At 44.0% G+C, this 25,151-nt stretch overlaps 1 protein-coding gene across 1 annotated transcript in view; it reads right to left on the bottom strand.

Annotated features, from left to right (window-relative positions):
- LOC123749663 (uncharacterized) overlaps window positions 1–25,151 on the bottom strand; it is a 185,864-nt gene that overhangs the window by 49,976 nt on the left and 110,737 nt on the right. Inside the window, exons 8-11 of the mRNA XM_069323920.1 lie at window positions 22,268–22,358; window positions 20,691–20,842; window positions 6,026–6,140; window positions 859–999 (exon numbers count right to left, since the gene is read on the bottom strand). Of these exons, the coding sequence (XP_069180021.1) occupies window positions 859–999; window positions 6,026–6,140; window positions 20,691–20,842; window positions 22,268–22,358 (499 nt within the window). The remainder of the gene's footprint in view (window positions 1–858; window positions 1,000–6,025; window positions 6,141–20,690; window positions 20,843–22,267; window positions 22,359–25,151) is intronic.

Raw genomic sequence — 25,151 nt, 5'->3', positions numbered from 1 at the left:
CCCCCCTTTCTTAAATCTTTGAATATGTTAGTATTAAGTCACTGCACATCCTCTCAGGTGTACTCTTATATATAAAACTCTAAACTGTAATGCTAATCCTGACCTATGTCAGATCACGTTAGTTAAGAAGGTGAGGCCTTTAAGGGAAGAGAAAGGGACGGGAAGAAAGGGAAAGGAAAGAGCTTAGTGTGAAAGGGAAAGGGAAAGGAAAGAGCTTACTGTGAAAGGGAAAGGGAAAGAAAGAGCTTACTGTGAAAGGGAAAGGGAAAGGAAAGAGCTTACTGTGAAAGGGAAAGGGAAAGGAAAGAGCTTACTGTGAAAGGGAAAGGAAAGAGCTTACTGTGAAAGGGAAAGGGAAAGGAAAGAGCTTACTGTGGAAGGGAAAAGTCAATAGCAACGAAGCCAGGACAAAGGTTCAGGTTGGATAGGTTGTGTATCAGAGCCGTTTCGACAAGACGGCGTCCGTGTAGAGTAGAGGCAGGAAAACAATTATTTTAGAAGAAGACTAATCATAGGATGATTATAATCCCTAACATGACAAAAGAGAGCACTGTTTGTGTCTGAAGACTTAACACTTCTTTGCGTTCCTTAAGTCTGTCATTAAGCATACGGCCAGTTACCATGTTGGAGAGGTCAAGACGAACAGGAACGAAGTGTGTTAGTTTGTCGAAAGCCGAGCTTTATATCAAGAGGGTGAAACGTATTAGTGAGAGTTTTGAGCTCAGATATGAAGGGAAGGCAGAGAACATTGGTACTTGTGTTGGAAACAGGTCTGGGATGAAGAATTGAATAGAAATAACCTGTTACTTGAATGGGGAAGTGTGACATTAAATAAACCATTAATACTGTTTTGCTTACCTGAGCTGACCGATAATTGATTGGCGCCGCCCAACCTTTGTTGGCGATCAGTATTCCGACCTTCAGCTGACATCCGACAGCTACCTCTGCAGGAAACTGCGCCTGCACGCCCACCAAATTGTATCCCATTGATGACCAAATCTGTCAATAACGAATTTTAACTAAATATGCTCAGATCATAGTCCCTGCTCAAATCATATCTCTTAATACAAATCAGAAGAACAAATGATTGTCACTGGGTACACTGTTGAGCAGCAACAGACACCTTAGTTTTATGATCATACTGATGCTGTTGTTTAAGAATCAGCTAACGGGCTATGGTGAGCCTATAGTGGACTTGCCCCTGTAGTGGACTTGATCATACAAGTAAGTACTATCAGACTGAAGTCAATACGATGAGGTTCTCTCAACCAGCATATCAGAATGATACATATGCGATACCAGCATGTCGTAGGCTGCTAATTAGTAGAGAGAGTGCTTTTTTTAGTTTAAAACTGTAAACATCGTTAGCTTGTACTATTATAGGTTAGGTTGTGTCAAATTTAATTTGGTAAATATTGAAATCAGGTAATGATCTGACTTATCATGTGTACAACATTACTAGCATCTTTCCTTTTTCGTTATAGGATAAGAATGCTAAGTTTGTAACATTACTTCAAACTATCGTACCCTCCTTATAGCAAGCAAGTGAAAAGCAGCATTTGAAAATACAAATTAACCTTCAGACTTCACAGCAAAACAACGATTAACAACCCCTCATAAATGCACTTCACAATATAAACTAGGAATCTGAACTAAATAATACACATGGTATAAAATAATTAATTAACATCTTCCTCACCAAAGCACCCTCTACAACACACACTGCTCTTCTCACCAAGCAAGTAACTGTCAAAAGATTAAACAACCTTTGACTCAGAAACAGCATACGTAAGGATAATATATTCCACAAATATGTCCAACACAAGAAACAAACAAAACAAATAAGCTATATCTGTAAGGTTAGGTCAGAGATAAAAATATGAACAAAAATATGTCAAACATAATAAATTATATTTGAAAGGTTAGGTTAAAGGTCAAAGAATAAGAACAAATTATATCCAACACAATAAATACACTAAGATCAAAAAATGGTTAGGTTAAAGGGCGGAGAATAAGAACAATTATATCAAACATAGTAAATTCAACTTATGAAAGACTTGATGAACTTTAAATAAAAAATGTATAAAATACTTAAACTCACATCTCTAACAAATATTACTTGAACTGAAAAATGCCTGTATATAACAAATACTTTGAAAATTCATGACACCTATCTTTAACAAAATCTCATGAAATGCATAAAATACCCATCTTTAACAATTAACCCTTGATAATGCTTAAATACCCTATCATTAATAAAGACAGCCTTGAAATGACCAAACATCCATCTTTAACAAAATCCTTTGAAATGTTTAAACAGCCTATCTTTAACAGACACACCTTTGAAATGTTTAATCACCCTGTCTTTAACACATATCCCTTGAAATGACAAAGACCCCATTTTATACATGCCTCCTGAGAACGAACCAACAACTAATATATAACAAAAAATCCTATGAAATAAAGCAAATGTATTTGAAACACAGATTGATAAACATGAATGTTCTCAAGAAAAACATATATACATATTATAAGATGTTTAATATATTAATAATATATGTCAAGACTAGATGTGGTAAAAATAGACATTCCTATAAATTATATGGAAAGTATGAGGATATATAAATAAGTAAAGGTTAGGTGGGGTGTGATAGGTTATTTTTATATGGGGTAGGTTAAGGTTATGGGTTATGTAAGGGAGGAATGCTTAAACAACACCTACTAAGAATAACAGTAATAAGAACGAGCTAAGATAAGACAAATTAGTTTGATATGGGTTTTTATATAATGTTCTGAAAATAGTATATGTGTAAGAGTGACAAACTGTTTGTGAGAGTTGTGCTAGTCTAAGAGTGCATATGGTTTGTGTCAGTACATAAATGTATTTACTTGTTTTGACTAAGTTTATGAATTTGAGCAAGTCTGAGAATGTGAGTAAGTTAATGAACAGAGAGTATGTGTGCATGTGCCAGTCTGTGTTTGTTTGTGTAAGTGAGTGAACTGAGTATTTGTTTAAGTTTTGTATAAGTGTGCAAGTTTTTATAAGTTTGCGAGTGTAATTGTATGTTTAAATGAGTGTTTTAAGGGTAAATAAATTAAGAATTGATGTTTCAGAGAGAATAAGATGATGCTTTAAATAAGTTATGTTAGGTGAGGTATGTAAGTCAGATAACTTGGTAAGTTGTGTAAGTTAGGATATGTCAGGACAGATAAGTTATGTTAGGTGAGTTAGGTTAAGCAATTTACATCAGGTAAGTTTGGCTAGGTAAGGGGGGGGGGTTAGCTATGTTGTGTAAGTTATGTTATGTTTGGTTCATGATAAGGTAAGGTACGTAGGTAAGTTAGGTTATGTAAGTTATATTAGGTAGGAGAAGTTAGGTAAGTTATGATAGTACGTTAGATCAGGTCAGGATAGGTAAGTTACGTGAGGTAAGTTAGGTTATGTAATTAACAATACGATAGGCTAGTACAAATAAATCAGGATAGGTAAGTTACATTATTAAGTTAAGTAAGTTAGACCAAGTTAGGATTGGTAAGTTATGACAGGTAGGATAGGTTGTGTAATTTCTATCAGGTAGGTGAGGATATGTAAGTTGGAATACATAAGTTACATTAGGATAGGTTAGCTCAGGTAAATCAGGATAGGTAGGATAGTGAATTGTTGATCAGAGACTAGTTTAAGTTAAAGTGGATAAGCGAATACATTTTTAACGTAATAATTAATAAACGGAAATAAAAGTTGTTAAGAACAGAGGAACTAGTTACTTAAATAGTCATTTAGTGAGAGAGTTATTATTATCAGCGATGGGAAACATAGTAAAATGGCGATAATATGATGTAGTACCTTTGTAATAAGTTGATAGAAAGTTTAATACTCATTTTTACTTGATGAGTAAGTTTATTAGTACATAAAGTAGCGCATGTTTAGTTTGATATAGTACTTAAAGTATTTTGTGACTATATAATGTCGTCTCTTAATAAATTTAGCACAACATTAGTTTAAATATGTACAGAAAACGAAGCTCTTTGCTACTTATTTATTGAATGAAGAACAAATGTTTGTTGCTATGAGAGTATTATTTGATGTACAAAGAAGTTCTAATGAGTAATTATTTTATATAAATTTGCGTTAAAGAGAGAAAATGATAATTAAATTATTTAAGAATGTATTATGTTGTCTTTGAGAGATTCATTATATGCACGAAAATGTCTTACAAATATCTTGAGATATTCTTGAGATAAAGAATGTCTTAAAGAATAAATGTCTTAGAAAGTTTCTTTGATGCTCGAAGATGTCTTAGAAAGTACATATGTTAATTAAAATGATCTTGGAACGTATTAATGGGGTCTTGGAGAGATTAATTAATGAACGAAGATGATTACAGAGTATCCTTCTTAAGTAAATACAACACAGAGAGAGTCTTTTAATGCTTGAAGAGTATTCTTAATGTTTCCGAGATTACCTTTGTCGACTCTGAGAATAACTTTGATAGCATGCAAATTATTTTGATGTCTTTGAGCGTGTCATTGGAGAATGATGATGCCATGAGAATATAACTTGATGAGCAAAGATGATTCGGAAAGAATTTAGCTTAGAAAAATATTATGAAGAAATCTCTTTGACTATTTTTCTAACTCAACAAAGCATAATGGTAGTTACGAAAGTGTTGAAATGTGATGAACATGACTTTTCAGTTGAGAGAAGTGTTATTTTAGGTAAGAAAGGTGTTGGTCAGAAATATTAAGTTGATAAAGAAATACAATGACAATAGGTTGAAAATAAACCTCAGTAAATGAAAAAATAAATACCTTGCAACTATATAATTTGTAACTAAATAATTTGAAAACTAAGTATATTGAAACAAAAAAATTTTTATTTATCAATAATAAATTTATAGCAATAAATAACTTTTAAATGACTAAATAAATTTGTAAGTAGCTGAAATAAATAATTTGTAACAGATAACTTTTAAATGTCTAAATAAATTTGTAAATAACTAAATAAATGACTAAATAAATATTGTAGTAACTTGTTGACAATCAATCATGCGGTTAATAATATATTACAATGAACTATTTACTGAATGGGAGAAAATATCATATATTTGATTTCAAAGACACAGAACATGTAAGAGAAAGTGATGAACACAGTGAACATGTAAGAGAATGTGATCCCCCCACGCCCTCTGCCACACACCCTCTGCCACACACCCTCTGCCACACACCCTCTGCCACACACCCTCTGCCACACACCCCCTGCCACACACCCTCTGCCACACACCCTCTGCCACACACCCTCTGCCACACAGCCTCTGCCACACACCCTCTGCCACACACCCTCTGCCACACACCCTCTGCCACACACACCCTCTGCCCCACACCCTCTGCCACACACCCTCTGCCACACACCCTCTGTCACACACCCTCTGCCACACACACCCTCTGTCACACACCCTCTGCCACACACCCTCTGCCACACACACCCTCTGCCACACACCCTCTGCCACACACACCCTCTGCCACACACCCTCTGCCACACCCCTCTGCCACACACCCTCTGCCACACACACCCTCTGCCACACACACCCTCTGCCACACACCCTCTGCCACACACCCTCTGCCACACACACCCTCTGCCACACACCCTCTGCCACACACACCCTCTGCCACACACACCCTCTACACACACACCTCTACCACACACACCCTCTGCCACACACCCTCTGCCACACCCTCTGTCACACACCCTCTGCCACACACCCTCTGCCACACACACCCTCTGCCACACACCCTCTGCCACACACCCTCTGCCACACACACCCTCTGCCACACACCCTCTGCCACACACCCTCTACCACACACACCCTCTACCACACACACCCTCTGCCACATACCCTCTGCCACACACCCTCTGCCACACACACCCTCTGCCACACACCCTCTGCCACACACCCTCTGCCACACACACCCTCTGCCACACACACCCTCTGCCACACACCCTCGCCTGCCAGCCGGCGGGACTGACCGTGTTAAAGCAGCCTTGGGTCCTCCAAGCGTCCAGCACCACCTGAATGTAGTCGACATTAAGGAACCTGTAGTGGAGCTCCGCCATCTCCTGCAGTGCTGTTGGGCAGCTTGATCTGTGGAGTGGGAGCCAATGTTAGTGTGTTATGTGATGAGCAGTAGGTCAGTGTGTTATGTGATGAGCAGGTAGGTCAGTGTTTATGTGATGAGCAGGTAGGTCAGTGTGTGTTATGTGATGAGCAGGTAGGTAGTGTGTTATGTGATGAGCAGGTAGGTCAGTGTGTGTTATGTGATGAGCAGGTAGGTCAGTGTGTGTTATGTGATGAGCAGGTAGGTCAGTGTGTTATGTGATGAGCAGGTAGGTAGTGTGTTATGTGATGAGCAGGTAGGTCAGGTGTGTTATGTGATGAGCAGGTAGGTCAGTGTGTTATGTGATGAGCAGGTAGGTCAGTGTGTTATGTGATGAGCAGGTAGGTCAGTGGTGTTATGTGATGAGCAGGTAGGTCAGTGTGTTATGTGATGAGCAGGTAGGTCAGTGTGTTATGTGATGAGCAGGTAGGTCAGTGTGTTATGTGATGAGCAGGTAGGTCAGTGTGTGTTATGTGATGAGCAGGTAGGTAGTGTGTTATGTGATGAGCAGGTAGGTCAGTGTGTTATGTGATGAGCAGGTAGGTCAGTGTGTGTTATGTGATGAGCAGGTAGGTCAGTGTGTGTTATGTGATGAGCAGGTAGGTCAGTGTGTTATGTGATGAGCAGGTAGGTTAGTGTGTTATGTGATGAGCAGGTAGGTCAGTGTGTTATGTGATGAGCAGGTAGGTCAGTGTGTGTATGTGATGAGCAGGTAGGTTAGTGTGTTATGTGATGAGCAGGTAGGGTAGTGTGTTGTGATGAGCAGGTAGGTCAGTGTGTGTTATGTGATGAGCAGGTAGGTCAGTGTGTGTTATGTGATGAGCAGGTAGGTCAGTGTGTTATGTGATGAGCAGGTAGGTCGGTGTGTTATGTGATGAGCAGGTAGGTCAGCGTGTGTTATGTGATGAGCAGGTAGGTCAGTGTGTGTTATGTGATGAGCAGGTAGGTAGTGTGTGTTATGTGATGAGCAGGTAGGTCAGGTGTGTTATGTGATGAGCAGGTAGGTAGTGTGTGTTATGTGATGAGCAGGTAGGTAGTGTGTTATGTGATGAGCAGGTAGGTCAGTGTGTGTTATGTGATGAGCAGGTAGGTCAGCGTGTGTTATGTATGAGCAGGTAGGTAGTGTGTGTTATGTGATGAGCAGGTAGGTCGTGTGTTATGTGATGAGCAGGTAGGTAGTGTGTTATGTGATGAGCAGGTAGGTCAGCGTGTGTTATGTGATGAGCAGGTAGGTCTGTGTGTATTGTGTGATGAGCAGGTAGGTTAGTGTGTTATGTGATGAGCAGGTAGGTCAGTGTGTGTTATGTGATGAGCAGGTAGGTCAGTGTGTGTTATGTGATGAGCAGGTAGGTCAGCGTGTGTTATGTGATGAGCAGGTAGGTCAGTGTGTTATGTGATGAGCAGGTAGGTAGTGTGTTATGTGATGAGCAGGTAGGTCAGTGTGTTATGTGATGAGCAGGTAGGTCAGTGTGTGTTATGTGATGAGCAGGTAGGTAGTGTGTTATGTGATGAGCAGGTAGGGTAGTGTGTTATGTGATGAGCAGGTAGGTTAGTGTGTTATGTGATGAGCAGGTAGGTCAGTGTGTGTTATGTGATGAGCAGGTAGGTCAGTGTGTGTATGTGATGAGCAGGTAGGGTTAGTGTGTTGTGTGATGAGCAGGTAGGGTTAGTGTGTTATGTGATGACAGGTAGGTCAGGTGTGTTATGTGATGAGCAGGTAGGTCAGTGTGTTATGTGATGAGCAGGTAGGTCAGTGTGTTATGTGATGAGCAGGTAGGTCAGTGTGTATTATGTGATGAGCAGGTAGGTCAGTGTGTGTTATGTGATGAGCAGGTAGGTCAGTGTGTGTTATGTGATGAGCAGGTAGGTCAGTGTGTGTTATGTGATGAGCAGGTAGGTCAGTGTGTTATGTGATGATCAGGTAGGTAGTGTGTTATGTGATGAGCAGGTAGGTCAGTGTGTGTTATGTGATGAGCAGGTAGGTCAGTGTGTTATGTGATGAGCAGGTAGGTCAGTGTGTGTTATGTGATGAGCAGGTAGGTCAGTGTGTGTTATGTGATGAGCAGGTAGGTCAGTGTGTGTTATGTGATGAGCAGGTAGGTAGCGTGTGTTATGTGATGAGCAGGTAGGTAGTGTGTTATGTGATGAGCAGGTAGGTCAGTGTGTGTTATGTGATGAGCAGGTAGGTCAGTGTGTTATGTGATGAGCAGGTAGGTCAGCGTGTATTATGTGATGAGCAGGTAGGGTAGTGTGTTATGTGATGAGCAGGTAGGTCAGTGTGTTATGTGATGAGCAGGTAGGTCAGTGTGTGTTATGTGATGAGCAGGTAGGTTAGTGTGTTATGTGATGAGCAGGTAGGGTTAGTGTGATATGTGATGAGCAGGTAGGGTTAGTGTGTTATGTGATGAGCAGGTAGGTCAGTGTGTGTTATGTGATGAGCAGGTAGGTCAGTGTGTGTTATGTGATGAGCAGGTAGGGTTAGTGTGTTGTGTGATGAGCAGGTAGGGTTAGTGTGTTATGTGATGACAGGTAGGTCAGCGTGTGTTATGTGATGAGCAGGTAGGTCAGTGTGTTATGTGATGAGCAGGTAGGTCAGTGTGTTATGTGATGAGCAGGTAGGTCATGTGTATTATGTGATGAGCAGGTAGGTCAGTGTGTTATGTGATGAGCAGGTAGGTCAGTGTGTGTTATGTGATGAGCAGGTAGGTCAGTGTGTGTTATGTGATGAGCAGGTAGGTCAGTGTGTTATGTGATGAGCAGGTAGGGTAGTGTGTTATGTGATGAGCAGGTAGGTCAGTGTGTGTTATGTGATGAGCAGGTAGGTCAGTGTGTTATGTGATGAGCAGGTAGGTCAGTGTGTGTTATGTGATGAGCAGGTAGGTCAGTGTGTGTTATGTGATGAGCAGGTAGGCCAGTGTGTGTATGTGATGAGCAGGTAGGTCAGCGTGTGTTATGTGATGAGCAGGTAGGTTAGTGTGTTATGTGATGAGCAGGTAGGTCAGTGTGTTATGTGATGAGCAGGTAGGTCAGTGTGTTATGTGATGAGCAGGTAGGTCAGCGTGTGTTATGTGATGAGCAGGTAGGTAGTGTGTGTTATGTGATGAGCAGGTAGGTAGTGTGTTATGTGATGAGCAGGTAGGTCAGTGTGTTATGTGATGAGCAGGTAGGTCAGTGTGTGTTATGTGATGAGCAGGTAGGTAGTGTGTTATGTGATGAGCAGGTAGGGTTAGTGTGTTATGTGATGAGCAGGTAGGTTAGTGTGTTATGTGATGAGCAGGTAGGTCAGTGTGTGTTATGTGATGAGCAGGTAGGTCAGTGTGTGTTATGTGATGAGCAGGTAGGGTTAGTGTGTTGTGTGATGAGCAGGTAGGTAGTGTGTTATGTGATGACAGGATAGGTCAGCGTGTGTTATGTGATGAGCAGGTAGGTCAGTGTGTTATGTGATGAGCAGGTAGGTCAGTGTGTTATGTGATGAGCAGGTAGGTCAATGTGTATTATGTGATGAGCAGGTAGGTCAGTGTGTGTTATGTGATGAGCAGGTAGGTCAGTGTGTGTTATGTGATGAGCAGGTAGGTCAGTGTGTGTTATGTGATGAGCAGGTAGGTCAGTGTGTTATGTGATGATCAGGTAGGGTTAGTGTGTTATGTGATGAGCAGGTAGGTCAGTGTGTGTTATGTGATGAGCAGGTAGGTCAGTGTGTTATGTGATGAGCAGGTAGGTCAGTGTGTGTTATGTGATGAGCAGGTAGGTCAGTGTGTGTTATGTGATGAGCAGGTAGGCCAGTGTGTGTTATGTGATGAGCAGGTAGGTCAGCGTGTGTTATGTGATGAGCAGGTAGGGTTAGTGTGTTATGTGATGAGCAGGTAGGTCAGTGTGTGTTATGTGATGAGCAGGTAGGTCAGTGTGTTATGTGATGAGCAGGTAGGTCAGTGTGTGTTATGTGGTGAGCAGGTAGGTAAGTGTTTGTTATGTGATGAGCAGGTAGGTCAGTGTGTGTTATGTGATGAGCGGATAGGTCAGTGTGTTATGTGATGAGCAGGTAGGGTTAGTGTGTTATGTGATGAGCAGGTAGGTCAGTGTGTGTTATGTGATGAGCAGGTAGGTCAGTGTGTTATGTGATGAACAGGTAGGTCAGTGTGTGTTATGTGATGAGCAGGTAGGTCAGTGTGTGTTATGTGATGAGCAGGTAGGTCAGTGTGTTATGTGATGAGCAGGTAGGTCAGTGTGTTATGTGATGTCCAGGTAGGTCAGTGTGTTATGTGATGAAGCAGGTAGGTCAGTGTGTGTTATGTGATGAGCAGGTAGGTCAGTGTGTGTTATGTGATGAGCAGGTAGGGTTAGTGTGTTATGTGATGAACAGGTAGGTCAGTGTGTTATGTGATGTCCAGGTAGGTCAGTGTGTGTTATGTGATGAGCAGGTAGGGTTAGTGTGTGTTATGTGATGAGCAGGTAGGGTTAGTGCGTTATGTGATGAGCTGGTAGGTTAGTGTGTGTTATGTGATGAGCAGGTAGGTCAGTGTGTGTTATGTGATGAGCAAATAGGTCAGCGTGTGTTATGTGATGAGCAGGTAGGTCGGTGTGTGTTATGTGATGAGCAGGTAGGTCAGCGTGTGTTATGTGATGAGCAGGTAGGGTTAGTGTGTGTTATGTGATGAGCAGGTAGGGTTAGTGTGTGTTATGTGATGAGCAGTTAGGTCAGCGTGTGTTATGTGATGAGCAGGTAGGGTTAGTGTGTGTTATGTGATGAGCAGGTAGGGTTAGTGTGTTATGTGATGAGCATGTAGGTCAGTGTGTGTTATGTGATGAGCAGGTAGGTCAGCGTGTGTTATGTGATGAGCAGGTAGGTTAGTGTGTGTTATGGGATGAGCAGGTAGGTCAGCGTGTGTTATGTGATGAGCAGGTAGGGTTAGTGTGTGTTATGTGATGAGCAGGTAGGTCAGCGTGTGTTATGTGATGAGCAGGTAGGTCAGTGTGTGTTATGTGATGAGCAGGTAGGTCAGCGTGTGTTATGTGATGAGCAGGTAGGTCAGTGTGTATTATGTGATGAGCAGGTAGGGTTAGTGTGTTATGTGATGAGCAGGTAGGTCAGTGTGTTATGTGATGAGCAGGTAGGTCAGTGTGTGTTATGTGATGAGCAGGTAGGGTTAGTGTGTTATGTGATGAGCAGGTAGGTCAGCGTGTGTTATGTGATGAGCAGGTAGGGTTAGTGTGTTATGTGATGAGCAGGTAGGTCAGTGTGTGTTATGTGATGAGCAGGTAGGTCAGTGTGTGTTATGTGATTAGCAGGTAGGTCAGCGTGTGTTATGTGATGAGCAGGTAGGTCAGTGTGTTATGTGATGAGCAGGTAGGGTTAGTGTGTTATGTGATGAACAGGTAGGTCAGCGTGTGTTATGTGATGAGCAGGTAGGTCAGCGTGTGTTATGTGATGAGCAGGTAGGTCAGCGTGTGTTATGTGATGAGCAGGTAGGTCAGTGTGTTATGTGATGAGCAGGTAGGTCAGTGTGTGTTATGTGATGAGCAGGTAGGCCAGTGTGTGTTATGTGATGAGCAGGTAGGTCAGCGTGTGTTATGTGATGAGCAGGTAGGTCAGTGTGTTATGTGATGAGCAGGTAGGTCAGTGTGTGTTATGTGATGAGCAGGTAGGTCAGTGTGTGTTATGTGATGAGCAGGTAGGTCAGTGTGTGTTATGTGATGAGCAGGTAGGTCAGCGTGTGTTATGTGATGAGCAGGTAGGTCAGTGTGTTATGTGATGAGCAGGTAGGTCAGTGTGTGTTATGTGGTGAGCAGATAGGTCAGTGTGTGTTATGTGATGAGCAGGTAGGTCAGTGTGTGTTATGTGATGAGCAGGTAGGTCAGCGTGTGTTATGTGATGAGCAGGTAGGTCAGTGTGTTATGTGATGAGCAGGTAGGTCAGTGTGTGTTATGTGATGAGCAGGTAGGTCAGTGTGCGTTATGTGATGAGCTGGTAGGTTAGTGTGTGTTATGTGATGAGCAGGTAGGTCAGTGTGTGTTATGTGATGAGCAGATAGGTCAGCGTGTGTTATGTGATGAGCAGGTAGGTCGGTGTGTGTTATGTGATGAGCAGGTAGGTCAGCGTGTGTTATGTGATGAGCAGGTAGGGTTAGTGTGTGTTATGTGATGAGCAGGTAGGGTTAGTGTGTGTTATGTGATGAGCAGTTAGGTCAGCGTGTGTTATGTGATGAGCAGGTAGGGTTAGTGTGTGTTATGTGATGAGCAGGTAGGGTTAGTGTGTTATGTGATGAGCATGTAGGTCAGTGTGTGTTATGTGATGAGCAGGTAGGTCAGCGTGTGTTATGTGATGAGCAGGTAGGTTAGTGTGTGTTATGGGATGAGCAGGTAGGTCAGCGTGTGTTATGTGATGAGCAGGTAGGGTTAGTGTGTGTTATGTGATGAGCAGGTAGGTCAGCGTGTGTTATGTGATGAGCAGGTAGGTCAGTGTGTGTTATGTGATGAGCAGGTAGGTCAGCGTGTGTTATGTGATGAGCAGGTAGGTCAGTGTGTATTATGTGATGAGCAGGTAGGGTTAGTGTGTTATGTGATAAGCAGGTAGGTCAGTGTGTTATGTGATGAGCAGGTAGGTCAGTGTGTGTTATGTGATGAGCAGGTAGGGTTAGTGTGTTATGTGATGAGCAGGTACGTCAGCGTGTGTTATGTGATGAGCAGGTAGGGTTAGTGTGTTATGTGATGAGCAGGTAGGTCAGTGTGTGTTATGTGATGAGCAGGTAGGTCAGTGTGTGTTATGTGATTAGCAGGTAGGTCAGCGTGTGTTATGTGATGAGCAGGTAGGTCAGTGTGTTATGTGATGAGCAGGTAGGGTTAGTGTGTTATGTGATGAACAGGTAGGTCAGCGTGTGTTATGTGATGAGCAGGTAGGTCAGCGTGTGTTATGTGATGAGCAGGTAGGTCAGCGTGTGTTATGTGATGAGCAGGTAGGTCAGTGTGTTATGTGATGAGCAGGTAGGTCAGTGTGTGTTATGTGATGAGCAGGTAGGCCAGTGTGTGTTATGTGATGAGCAGGTAGGTCAGCGTGTGTTATGTGATGAGCAGGTAGGTCAGTGTGTTATGTGATGAGCAGGTAGGTCAGTGTGTGTTATGTGATGAGCAGGTAGGTCAGTGTGTGTTATGTGATGAGCAGGTAGGTCAGTGTGTGTTATGTGATGAGCAGGTAGGTCAGCGTGTGTTATGTGATGAGCAGGTAGGTCAGTGTGTTATGTGATGAGCAGGTAGGTCAGTGTGTGTTATGTGGTGAGCAGGTAGGTCAGTGTGTGTTATGTGATGAGCAGGTAGGTCAGTGTGTGTTATGTGATGAGCAGGTAGGTCAGCGTGTGTTATGTGATGAGCAGGTAGGTCAGTGTGTTATGTGATGAGCAGGTAGGTCAGTGTGTGTTATGTGATGAGCAGGTAGGTCAGTGTGTGTTATGTGATTAGCAGGTAGGTCAGCGTGTGTTATGTGATGAGCAGGTAGGTCAGTGTGTTATGTGATGAGCAGGTAGGTCAGTGTGTGTTATGTGATGAGCAGGTAGGTCAGTGTGTTATGTGATGAGCAGGTAGGTCAGTGTGTGTTATGTGATGAGCAGGTAGGTCAGTGTGTGTTATGTGATGAGCAGGTAGGTCAGTGTGTGTTATATGATGAGCAGGTAGGTCAGCGTGTGTTATGTGATGAGCAGGTAGGGTTAGTGTGTGTTATGTGATGAGCAGGTAGGGTTAGTGTGTGTTATGTGATGAGCAGTTAGGTCAGCGTGTGTTATGTGATGAGCAGGTAGGGTTAGTGTGTGTTATGTGATGAGCAGGTAGGGTTAGTGTGTTATGTGATGAGCATGTAGGTCAGTGTGTGTTATGTGATGAGCAGGTAGGTCAGCGTGTGTTATGTGATGAGCAGGTAGGTTAGTGTGTGTTATGGGATGAGCAGGTAGGTCAGCGTGTGTTATGTGATGAGCAGGTAGGGTTAGTGTGTGTTATGTGATGAGCAGGTAGGTCAGCGTGTGTTATGTGATGAGCAGGTAGGTCAGTGTGTGTTATGTGATGAGCAGGTAGGTCAGCGTGTGTTATGTGATGAGCAGGTAGGTCAGTGTGTATTATGTGACGAGCAGGTAGGGTTAGTGTGTTATGTGATGAGCAGGTAGGTCAGTGTGTTATGTGATGAGCAGGTACGTCAGTGTGTGTTATGTGATGAGCAGGTAGGGTTAGTGTGTTATGTGATGAGCAGGTAGGGTTAGTGTGATATGTGATGAGCAGGTAGGGTTAGTGTGTTATGTGATGAGCAGGTAGGTCAGTGTGTGTTATGTGATGAGCAGGTAGGTCAGTGTGTGTTATGTGATGAGCAGGTAGGGTTAGTGTGTTGTGTGATGAGCAGGTAGGGTTAGTGTGTTATGTGATGAACAGGTAGGTCAGCGTGTGTTATGTGATGAGCAGGTAGGTCAGTGTGTTATGTGATGAGCAGGTAGGTCAGTGTGTTATGTGATGAGCAGGTAGGTCAATGTGTATTATGTGATGAGCAGATAGGTCAGTGTGTGTTATGTGATGAGCAGGTAGGTCAGTGTGTGTTATGTGATGAGCAGGAAGGTCAGTGTGTGTTATGTGATGAGCAGGTAGGTCAGTGTGTTATGTGATGATCAGGTAGGGTTAGTGTGTTATGTGATGAGCAGGTAGGTCAGTGTGTGTTATGTGATGAGCAGGTAGGTCAGTGTGTTATGTAATGAGCAGGTAGGTCAGTGTGTGTTATGTGATGAGCAGGTAGGTCAGTGTGTGTTATGTGATGAGCAGGTAGGCCAGTGTGTGTTATGTGATGAGCAGGTAGGTCAGCGTGTGTTATGTGATGAGCAGGTAGGGTTAGTGTGTTATGTGATGAGCAGGTAGGTCAGTGTGTGTTATGTGATGAGCAGGTAGGTCAGTGTGTTATGTGATGAGCAGGTAGGTCAGCGTGTATTATGTGATGAGCAGGTAGGGTTAGTGTGTTATGTGATGAGCAGGTAGGTCAGTGTGTTATGTGATGAGCAGGTAGGTCAGTGTGTGTTATGTGATGAGCAGGTAGGGTTAGTGTGTTATGTGATGAGCAGGTAGGGTTAGTGTGATATGTGATGAGCAGGTAGGGTTAGTGTGTTATGTGATGAGCAGGTAGGTCAGTGTGTGTTATGTGATGAGCAGGTAGGTCAGTGTGTGTTATGTGATGAGCAGGTAGGGTTAGTGTGTTGTGTGATGAGCAGGTAGGGTTAGTGTGTTATGTGATGAACAGGTAGGTCAGCGTGTGTTATGTGATGAGCAGGTAGGTCAGTGTGTTATGTGATGAGCAGGTAGATCAGTGTGTTATGTGATGAGCAGGTAGGTCAATGTGTATTATGTGATGAGCAGGTAGGTCAGTGTGTGTTATGTGATGAGCAGGTAGGTCAGTGTGTGTTATGTGATGAACAGGTAGGTCAGTGTGTGTTATGTGATGAGCAGGTAGGTCAGTGTGTTATGTGATGATCAGGTAGGGTTAGTGTGTTATGTGATGAGCAGGTAGGTCAGTGTGTGTTATGTGATGAGCAGGTAGGTCAGTGTGTTATGTGATGAGCAGGTAGGTCAGTGTGTGTTATGTGATGAGCAGGTAGGTCAGTGTGTGTTATGTGATGAGCAGGTAGGCCAGTGTGTGTTATGTGATGAGCAGGTAGGTCAGCGTGTGTTATGTGATGAGCAGGTAGGGTTAGTGTGTTATGTGATGAGCAGGTAGGTCAGTGTGTGTTATGTGATGAGCAGGTAGGTCAGTGTGTTATGTGATGAGCAGGTAGGTCAGCGTGTGTTATGTGATGAGCAGGTAGGGTTAGTGTGTGTTATGTGATGAGCAGGTAGGGTTAGTGTGTTATGTGATGAGCAGGTAGGTCAGTGTGTTATGTGATGAGCAGGTAGGTCAGTGTGTGTTATGTGATGAGCAGGTAGGGTTAGTGTGTTATGTGATGAGCAGGTAGGGTTAGTGTGATATGTGATGAGCAGGTAGGGTTAGTGTGTTATGTGATGAGCAGGTAGGTCAGTGTGTGTTATGTGATGAGCAGGTAGGTCAGTGTGTGTTATGTGATGAGCAGGTAGGGTTAGTGTGTTGTGTGATGAGCAGGTAGGGTTAGTGTGTTATGTGATGAACAGATAGGTCAGCGTGTGTTATGTGATGAGCAGGTAGGTCAGTGTGTTATGTGATGAGCAGGTAGGTCAGTGTGTTATGTGATGAGCAGGTAGGTCAATGTGTATTATGTGATGAGCAGGTAGGTCAGTGTGTGTTATGTGATGAGCAGGTAGGTCAGTGTGTGTTATGTGATGAGCAGGTAGGTCAGTGTGTGTTATGTGATGAGCAGGTAGGTCAGTGTGTTATGTGATGATCAGGTAGGGTTAGTGTGTTATGTGATGAGCAGGTAGGTCAGTGTGTGTTATGTGATGAGCAGGTAGGTCAGTGTGTTATGTGATGAGCAGGTAGGTCAGTGTGTGTTATGTGATGAGCAGGTAGGTCAGTGTGTGTTATGTGATGAGCAGGTAGGCCAGTGTGTGTTATGTGATGAGCAGGTAGGTCAGCGTGTGTTATGTGATGAGCAGGTAGGGTTAGTGTGTTATGTGATGAGCAGGTAGGTCAGTGTGTGTTATGTGATGAGCAGGTAGGTCAGTGTGTTATGTGATGAGCAGGTAGGTCAGTGTGTGTTATGTGGTGAGCAGGTAGGTAAGTGTTTGTTATGTGATGAGCAGGTAGGTCAGTGTGTGTTATGTGATGAGCGGATAGGTCAGTGTGTTATGTGATGAGCAGGTAGGGTTAGTGTGTTATGTGATGAGCAGGTAGGTCAGTGTGTGTTATGTGATGAGCAGGTAGGTCAGTGTGTTATGTGATGTCCAGGTAGGTCAGTGTGTTATGTGATGAGCAGGTAGGTCAGTGTGTGTTATGTGATGAGCAGGTAGGTCAGTGTGTGTTATGTGATGAGCAGGTAGGGTTAGTGTGTTATGTGATGAACAGGTAGGTCAGTGTGTTATGTGATGTCCAGGTAGGTCAGTGTGTGTTATGTGATGAGCAGGTAGGGTTAGTGTGTGTTATGTGATGAGCAGGTAGGGTTAGTGCGTTATGTGATGAGCTGGTAGGTTAGTGTGTGTTATGTGATGAGCAGGTAGGTCAGTGTGTGTTATGTGATGAACAGATAGGTCAGCGTGTGTTATGTGATGAGCAGGTAGGTCGGTGTGTGTTATGTGATGAGCAGGTAGGTCAGCGTGTGTTATGTGATGAGCAGGTAGGGTTAGTGTGTGTTATGTGATGAGCAGGTAGGGTTAGTGTGTGTTATGTGATGAGCAGTTAGGTCAGCGTGTGTTATGTGATGAGCAGGTAGGGTTAGTGTGTGTTATGTGATGAGCAGGTAGGGTTAGTGTGTTATGTGATGAGCATGTAGGTCAGTGTGTGTTATGTGATGAGCAGGTAGGTCAGCGTTTGTTATGTGATGAGCAGGTAGGTTAGTGTGTGTTATGGGATGAGCAGGTAGGTCAGCGTGTGTTATGTGATGAGCAGGTAGGGTTAGTGTGTGTTATGTGATGAGCAGGTAGGTCAGCGTGTGTTATGTGATGAGCAGGTAGGTCAGTGTGTGTTATGTGATGAGCAGGTAGGTCAGCGTGTGTTATGTGATGAGCAGGTAGGTCAGTGTGTATTATGTGATGAGCAGGTAGGGTTAGTGTGTTATGTGATGAGCAGGTAGGTCAGTGTGTTATGTGATGAGCAGGTAGGTCAGTGTGTGTTATGTGATGAGCAGGTAGGGTTAGTGTGTTATGTGATGAGCAGGTAGGGTGATGAGCAGGTAGGTCAGTGTGTGTTATGTGATGAGCAGGTAGGCCAGTGTGTGTTATGTGATGAGCAGGTAGGTCAGCGTGTGTTATGTGATGAGCAGGTAGGTCAGTGTGTTATGTGATGAGCAGGTAGGTCAGTGTGTGTTATGTGATGAGCAGGTAGGTCAGTGTGTGTTATGTGATGAGCAGGTAGGTCAGTGTGTGTTATGTGATGAGCAGGTAGGTCAGCGTGTGTTATGTGATGAGCAGGTAGGTCAGTGTGTTATGTGATGAGCAGGTAGGTCAGTGTGTGTTATGTGGTGAGCAGGTAGGTCAGTGTGTGTTATGTGATGAGCAGGTAGGTCAGTGTGTGTTATGTGATGAGCAGGTAGGTCAGCGTGTGTTATGTGATGAGCAGGTAGGTCAGTGTGTTATGTGATGAGCAGGTAGGTCAGTGTGTGTTATGTGATGAGCAGGTAGGTCAGTGTGTGTTATGTGATTAGCAGGTAGGTCAGCGTGTGTTATGTGATGAGCAGGTAGGTCAGTGTGTTATGTGATGAGCAGGTAGGTCAGTGTGTGTTATGTGATGAGCAGGTAGGTCAGTGTGTTATGTGATGAGCAGGTAGGTCAGTGTGTGTTATGTGATGAGCAGGTAGGTCAGTGTGTGTTATGTGATGAGCAGGTAGGTCAGTGTGTGTTATATGATGAGCAGGTAGGTCAGCGTGTGTTATGTGATGAGCAGGTAGGGTTAGTGTGTGTTATGTGATGAGCAGGTAGGGTTAGTGTGTGTTATGTGATGAGCAGTTAGGTCAGCGTGTGTTATGTGATGAGCATGTAGGGTTAGTGTGTGTTATGTGATGAGCAGGTAGGGTTAGTGTGTTATGTGATGAGCATGTAGGTCAGTGTGTGTTATGTGATGAGCAGGTAGGTCAGCGTGTGTTATGTGATGAGCAGGTAGGTTAGTGTGTGTTATGGGATGAGCAGGTAGGTCAGCGTGTGTTATGTGATGAGCAGGTAGGGTTAGTGTGTGTTATGTGATGAGCAGGTAGGTCAGCGTGTGTTATGTGATGAGCAGGTAGGTCAGTGTGTGTTATGTGATAAGCAGGTAGGTCAGCGTGTGTTATGTGATGAGCAGGTAGGTCAGTGTGTATTATGTGACGAGCAGGTAGGGTTAGTGTGTTATGTGATGAGCAGGTAGGTCAGTGTGTTATGTGATGAGCAGGTAGGTCAGTGTGTGTTATGTGATGAGCAGGTAGGGTTAGTGTGTTATGTGATGAGCAGGTAGGTCAGCGTGTGTTATGTGATGAGCAGGTAGGGTTAGTGTGTTATGTGATGAGCAGGTAGGTCAGTGTGTGTTATGTGATGAGCAGGTAGGTAAGTGTGTGTTATGTGATGAGCAGGTAGGGTTAGTGTGTTATGTGATGAGCAGGTAGGGTTAGTGTGTTATGTGATGAACAGGTAGGTCAGCGTGTGTTATGTGATGAGCAGGTAGGGTTATTGTGTTATGTGATGAGCAGGTAGGGTTAGTGTGTTATGTGATGAACAGGTAGGTCAGCGTGTGTTATGTGATGAGCAGGTAGGTCAGCGTGTGTTATGTGATGAGCAGGTAGGTCAGCGTGTGTTATGTGATGAGCAGGTAGGTCAGTGTGTTATGTGATGAGCAGGTAGGTCAGTGTGTGTTATGTGATGAGCAGGTAGGCCAGTGTGTGTTATGTGATGAGCAGGTAGGTCAGCGTGTGTTATGTGATGAGCAGGTAGGTCAGTGTGTTATGTGATGAGCAGGTAGGTCAGTGTGTGTTATGTGATGAGCAGGTAGGTCAGTGTGTGTTATGTGATGAGCAGGTAGGTCAGTGTGTGTTATGTGATGAGCAGGTAGGTCAGCGTGTGTTATGTGATGAGCAGGTAGGTCAGTGTGTTATGTGATGAGCAGGTAGGTCAGTGTGTGTTATGTGGTGAGCAGGTAGGTCAGTGTGTGTTATGTGATGAGCAGGTAGGTCAGTGTGTGTTATGTGATGAGCAGGTAGGTCAGCGTGTGTTATGTGATGAGCAGGTAGGTCAGTGTGTTATGTGATGAGCAGGTAGGTCAGTGTGTGTTATGTGATGAGCAGGTAGGTCAGTGTGTGTTATGTGATTAGCAGGTAGGTCAGCGTGTGTTATGTGATGAGCAGGTAGGTCAGTGTGTTATGTGATGAGCAGGTAGGTCAGTGTGTGTTATGTGATGAGCAGGTAGGTCAGTGTGTGTTATGTGATGAGCAGGTAGGTCAGTGTGTGTTATATGATGAGCAGGTAGGTCAGCGTGTGTTATGTGATGAGCAGGTAGGGTTAGTGTGTGTTATGTGATGAGCAGGTAGGTCATCACCAGGACTGACCTGGGGACATGTTTAGTGCAGCAGTAGTTACTGGTCATCACCAGGACTGACCTGGGGACATGTTTAGTGCAGCTGTAGTTACTGGTCATCACCAGGACTGACCTGGGGACATGTTTAGTGCAGCAGTTGTTACTGGTCATCACCATGAGTGACCTGGGGACATGTTTAGTGCAGCAGTAGTTACTGGTCATCACCATGAGTGACCTGGGGACATGTTTAGTGCAGCGGTAGTTACTGGTCATCACCAGGACTGACCTGGGGACATGTTTAGTGCAGCAGTAGTTACTGGTCATCACCATGACTGACCTGGGGACATGTTTAGTGCAGCAGTAGTTACTGGTCATCACCAGGACTGACCTGGGGACACGCAGTAGTTACTGGTCATCAACTAACCTGGGTGGGTTGTTCGCGCAAGTCTCACCACCCATGGAGAGGTACAGTGTTTCATTCTTCAGGTATGGGTACTCCATCGCCTTGTTAACGTACGTGCCGAAATCCGTGTCTGAGGCGAGGAAGCAGTCGTTATGTTGGCCGATCCTCGCTACCTGCCCCCCACAACGGTACAATGATCAGTTCTTCATGCACTCTTACTCATCGTAGAATATATTATATATTTATATAATAACAAGTAACAATATTGTTTTATGATAAAATTTCTGAAGTTCTCCCTGTCAATGTGTGAGATAGTTGTAGTTGTCTGACCTAGTGATTGTTGTCTGAACTAGTGATTGTTGTCTGAACTAGTGATTGTTGTCTGAACTAGTGATTGTTGTCTGAACTAGTGATTGTTGTCTGAACTAGTGATTGTTGTCTGAACTAGTGATTGTTGTCTGAACTAGTGATTGTTGTCTGAACTAGTGTTTATTGTCTGAACTAGTGATTGATGTCTGCACTAGCGAATGTTGTCTGCAATCGTGATTGTTAGCTTCACTAGTGATTGTTTTCTGCACTAGAGATTGTTGTCTGCACTAGTGATGGTGTGGTTGTCTGCACTAGTGATTGTGTGGTTGTCTACACTAGTGATTGTGTGGTTATCTACACTAGTGATGGATGCTGATGTCTGCATTCTATTGGATGACTGTTAGGTGTGTTCTTCAAGCAGGACGAGTGGGTGACTGTTGGGGGTGTTCTACAAGCAGGACGAGTGGGTGACTGTTAGGTGTGTTCTTCAAGCAGGACGAGTGGGTGACTGTTGGGGGTGTTCTAAAGCAGGACGAGTGGGTGACTGTTAGGTGTGTTCTTCAAGCAAGACGAGTGGGTGACTATTAGGTGTGTTCTTCAAGCAGGACGAGTGGGTGACTGTTAGGTGTGTGCTTCAAGCAGGACGAGTGGGTGACTGTTGGGTGTGTTCTACAAGCAGGACGAGTGGGTGACTATTAGGTGTGTTCTACAAGCAGGACGAGTGGGTGACTGTTGGGTGTGTTCTACAAGCAGGACGAGTGGGTGACTATTAGGTGTGTTCTACAAGCAAGACGAGTGGGTGACTATTAGGTGTGTTCTACAAGCAGGACGAGTGGGTGACTGTTGGGTGTGTTCTACAAGCAGGACGAGTGGGTGACTGTTGTGTGTGCTCTACAAGCAGGACGAGTGGGTGACTGTTGGGTGTGTTCTACAAGCAAGACGAGTGGGTGACTATTAGGTGTGTTCTACAAGCAGGACGAGTGGGTGACTGTTGTGTGTGCTCTACAAGCAGGACGAGTGGGTGACTATTAGGGGTGTTCTACAAGTAGGACGAGTGGGTGACTGTTAGGTGTGTTCTACAAGCAGGACGAGTGGGTGACTATTAGGGGTGTTCTTCAAGCAGGACGAGTGGGTGACTGTTGGGTATGTTCTACAAGCAAGACGAGTGGGTGACTGTTAGGTGTGTTCTACAAGCAAGACGAGTGGGTGACTGTTGGGTATGTTCTACAAGCAAGACGAGTGGGTGACTGTTGGGTGTGTTCTACAAGCAAGACGAGTGGATGACTGACTGGAGTGTTGGTGAAAGCTTCACTCGAGGTGATGGGTGAGGTTCGCCCGAGAATCTTCTGCTTGTAGTATGGAGTCCGCAGTTGGATTTGCCTGCAAGTAGATATGGAAATAATATTTGAAGTTTTTTCTATAATATTTAATGTAAAACAGTTTACGTTAATAATTTTTTTAAATAATAAGAAGCTCATAGAATGAAAAAATACATTGAGATTTAAAAATTAAATTTTAAAAGCATTTTACTAATTAACCAAACTAGTGTGACACTCTTGGCACTGTCCCCCAGTAGCATCCACAACACCATAACAATGGATAAATCTTGTTCAAAGACTTGATAACTCTGCAGACAAACACAGTCGGATGGTAGACTTCACTGAACCCGACGTATCCCTGGTAAGTATAAGTAATTATCAAAGACAGTCCCAGGCCGCGTGGAAGAAGATATACCACCGTTCTCTTACCTATCAACAGACAAACGTTAAAAGAAACATATCCAGAATTCTGACTCCAAATGTTAAGCGGGACAGAAATGTTTGGGCGCGTTTCGTATCACCTAATGCATCTGTTCACCATGAAATAAATTGGTACACAGAAGTTAGTCAGCTTGTTGTAGGGTTGCATCCTGGGGAGGGTCATCAGCTCGGCACCTGAGCTACACGTTTACACTCACCCAATCTCAACCTCACCTCTACATGTGTATATATCTCCATTACCATACCTGCTACACCTCTTCCTGTGTATATATCTCCATTACCATACCTGCTACACCTCTACCTGGGTATATATCTCCATTACCATACCTGCTACACCTCTACCTATGTATATATCTCCATTACCATACCTGCTACACCTCTACCTGGGTATATATCTCCATTACCATACCTGCTACACCTCTATCTGGGTATATATCTCCATTACCATACCTGCTACACCGCTATCTGTGTATATATCTCCATTACCATACCTGCTACACCTATACATGTGTATATATCTCCATTACCATACCTGCTACACCTCTACCTGGGTATATATCTCCATTACCATACCTGCTACACCTCTATCTGGTTATATATCTCCATTACCATACCTGCTACACCGCTATCTGTGTATATATCTCCATTACCATACCTGCTACACCTCTACCTGGGTATATATCTCCATTACCATACCTGCTACATCTCTACCTGGGTATATATCTCCATTACCATACCTGCTACACCTCTACCTGGGTATATATCTCCATTACCATACCTGCTACACCGCTATCTGTGTATATATCTCCATTACCATACCTGCTACATCTCTACCTGTGTATATATCTCCATTACCATACCTGCTACATCTCTACCTGGGTATATATCTCCATTACCATACCTGCTACACCTCTATCTGTATACATATCTCCATTAACGTCTCTCTCTCTCTTAGAGGTTATGGATCTCTTGAAGCTCTTCTGCTTCCGGACAGTAATCGAGGACGCAGCCGGCGTTTCCCCTCTAGATTAATTTGACAGTTGAGAGGCGAGCCGAAAGAGCAGAGCTCAACCCCCGCAAGCACAATTAGGTGAATACATAAACACACACACACACACACACACACACACACACACACACAGAGTGGTTGACAAATAGAATGCATTAGGGAGTGATGTGGTGGAGGCTGACTCCATACACAGTTTCAAGTGTAGATATGATAGAGCCCAATAGGCTCAGGAACATGTACACCTGTTGATTGACGGTTGAGAGGCGGGACCAAAGAGCTAAAGCTAAACCCCCGCAAGCACAGCTAGGTGAGTACACACACACACACAAGCGCAGGGAGAGAGGAGTAAACCAGGAAATCGCAGCCCCCAACACAACAGTCCCAGGTATAAGTGGGGAACCCACAACCAGCATCCCAGCAACACCAGAAGGGAGATCAACACCACCACTCCCCTCTGCATAGAAATCCTCCCTTCCCCTCACCCTACCTGCCCCCACCCAAATGCTCACCCAACCCTCCCTCCCCCCACCCCATTCTGACCCTATAACCCCTCCCCCATTCCCAATATGTCACCCCTCCTGCCTTCCCCCCCCCCTGTTCCCCTCTCCCCCTTCATCCAATACCCTCCCTATCCCTCCTCCCCTTCACCCCGTATCCTCCATGTCCCCCCCTATCTCCTTAACCCACACCCTACCTGTCCCCCCTTCCCTTGCACTCCCACCCCCACCCCAAAATCCTCTGAGACCCTGCAAACCACTTCACAGATCTTCTCACCCAGGGAACAGCTTTTCCCACCGGCAGAATGCTCGCCAAGAAGGGGACTAGAAAATGAACAGAAGAAAGTGAGCTTCAAGGCAATGTACACTAACATAGATGGGATTACAAATAAAACAAGTGAACTCGGAGAATGGGCACCTAGAAGAAAACCCAGACATAATAGCACTTACAAAAACAAAGCTAACGAAAACTATAACAAACGCATATACAGATTGCTCAAAACAGGGGAGAGGGGATTACCCATCGCCATGCCAAATGTTTGTTTATAAAATGAATCATTAAAGCTGAAATAATTATCTTTAATGCACAATTTTGTAAGTTCAATAATGGTGTTAGTTGGCAAAGTTAAATTATACCTTGGGAGTATATGGCATATACTCTGTGGCATATAGACTTTCCAAATGGCTTGTCCAAGTCTTGTCTCCAGTAGTAGGTTCCATTTCCAACTCACACATAACAAACAACTTGGACTTGGTTAACAAGTTGTCTAGTTTGAAATTAAATTATGATTTTAAACTTGTGAGTTTTGATGTGACGGCTCTGTTCAATAGGGTTCCTGTTGATGATCTGTTGTCATTCTTACGGGATCTACTCCCAAGGTATAATTTAACTTTACCTACTAACACC

Source organism: Procambarus clarkii, chromosome 2 (genome assembly GCF_040958095.1).
Source record: "Procambarus clarkii isolate CNS0578487 chromosome 2, FALCON_Pclarkii_2.0, whole genome shotgun sequence".
Lineage (NCBI taxonomy): Eukaryota > Metazoa > Arthropoda > Malacostraca > Decapoda > Cambaridae > Procambarus > Procambarus clarkii.
This window is presented reverse-complemented; position numbering and strand designations above follow the sequence as displayed.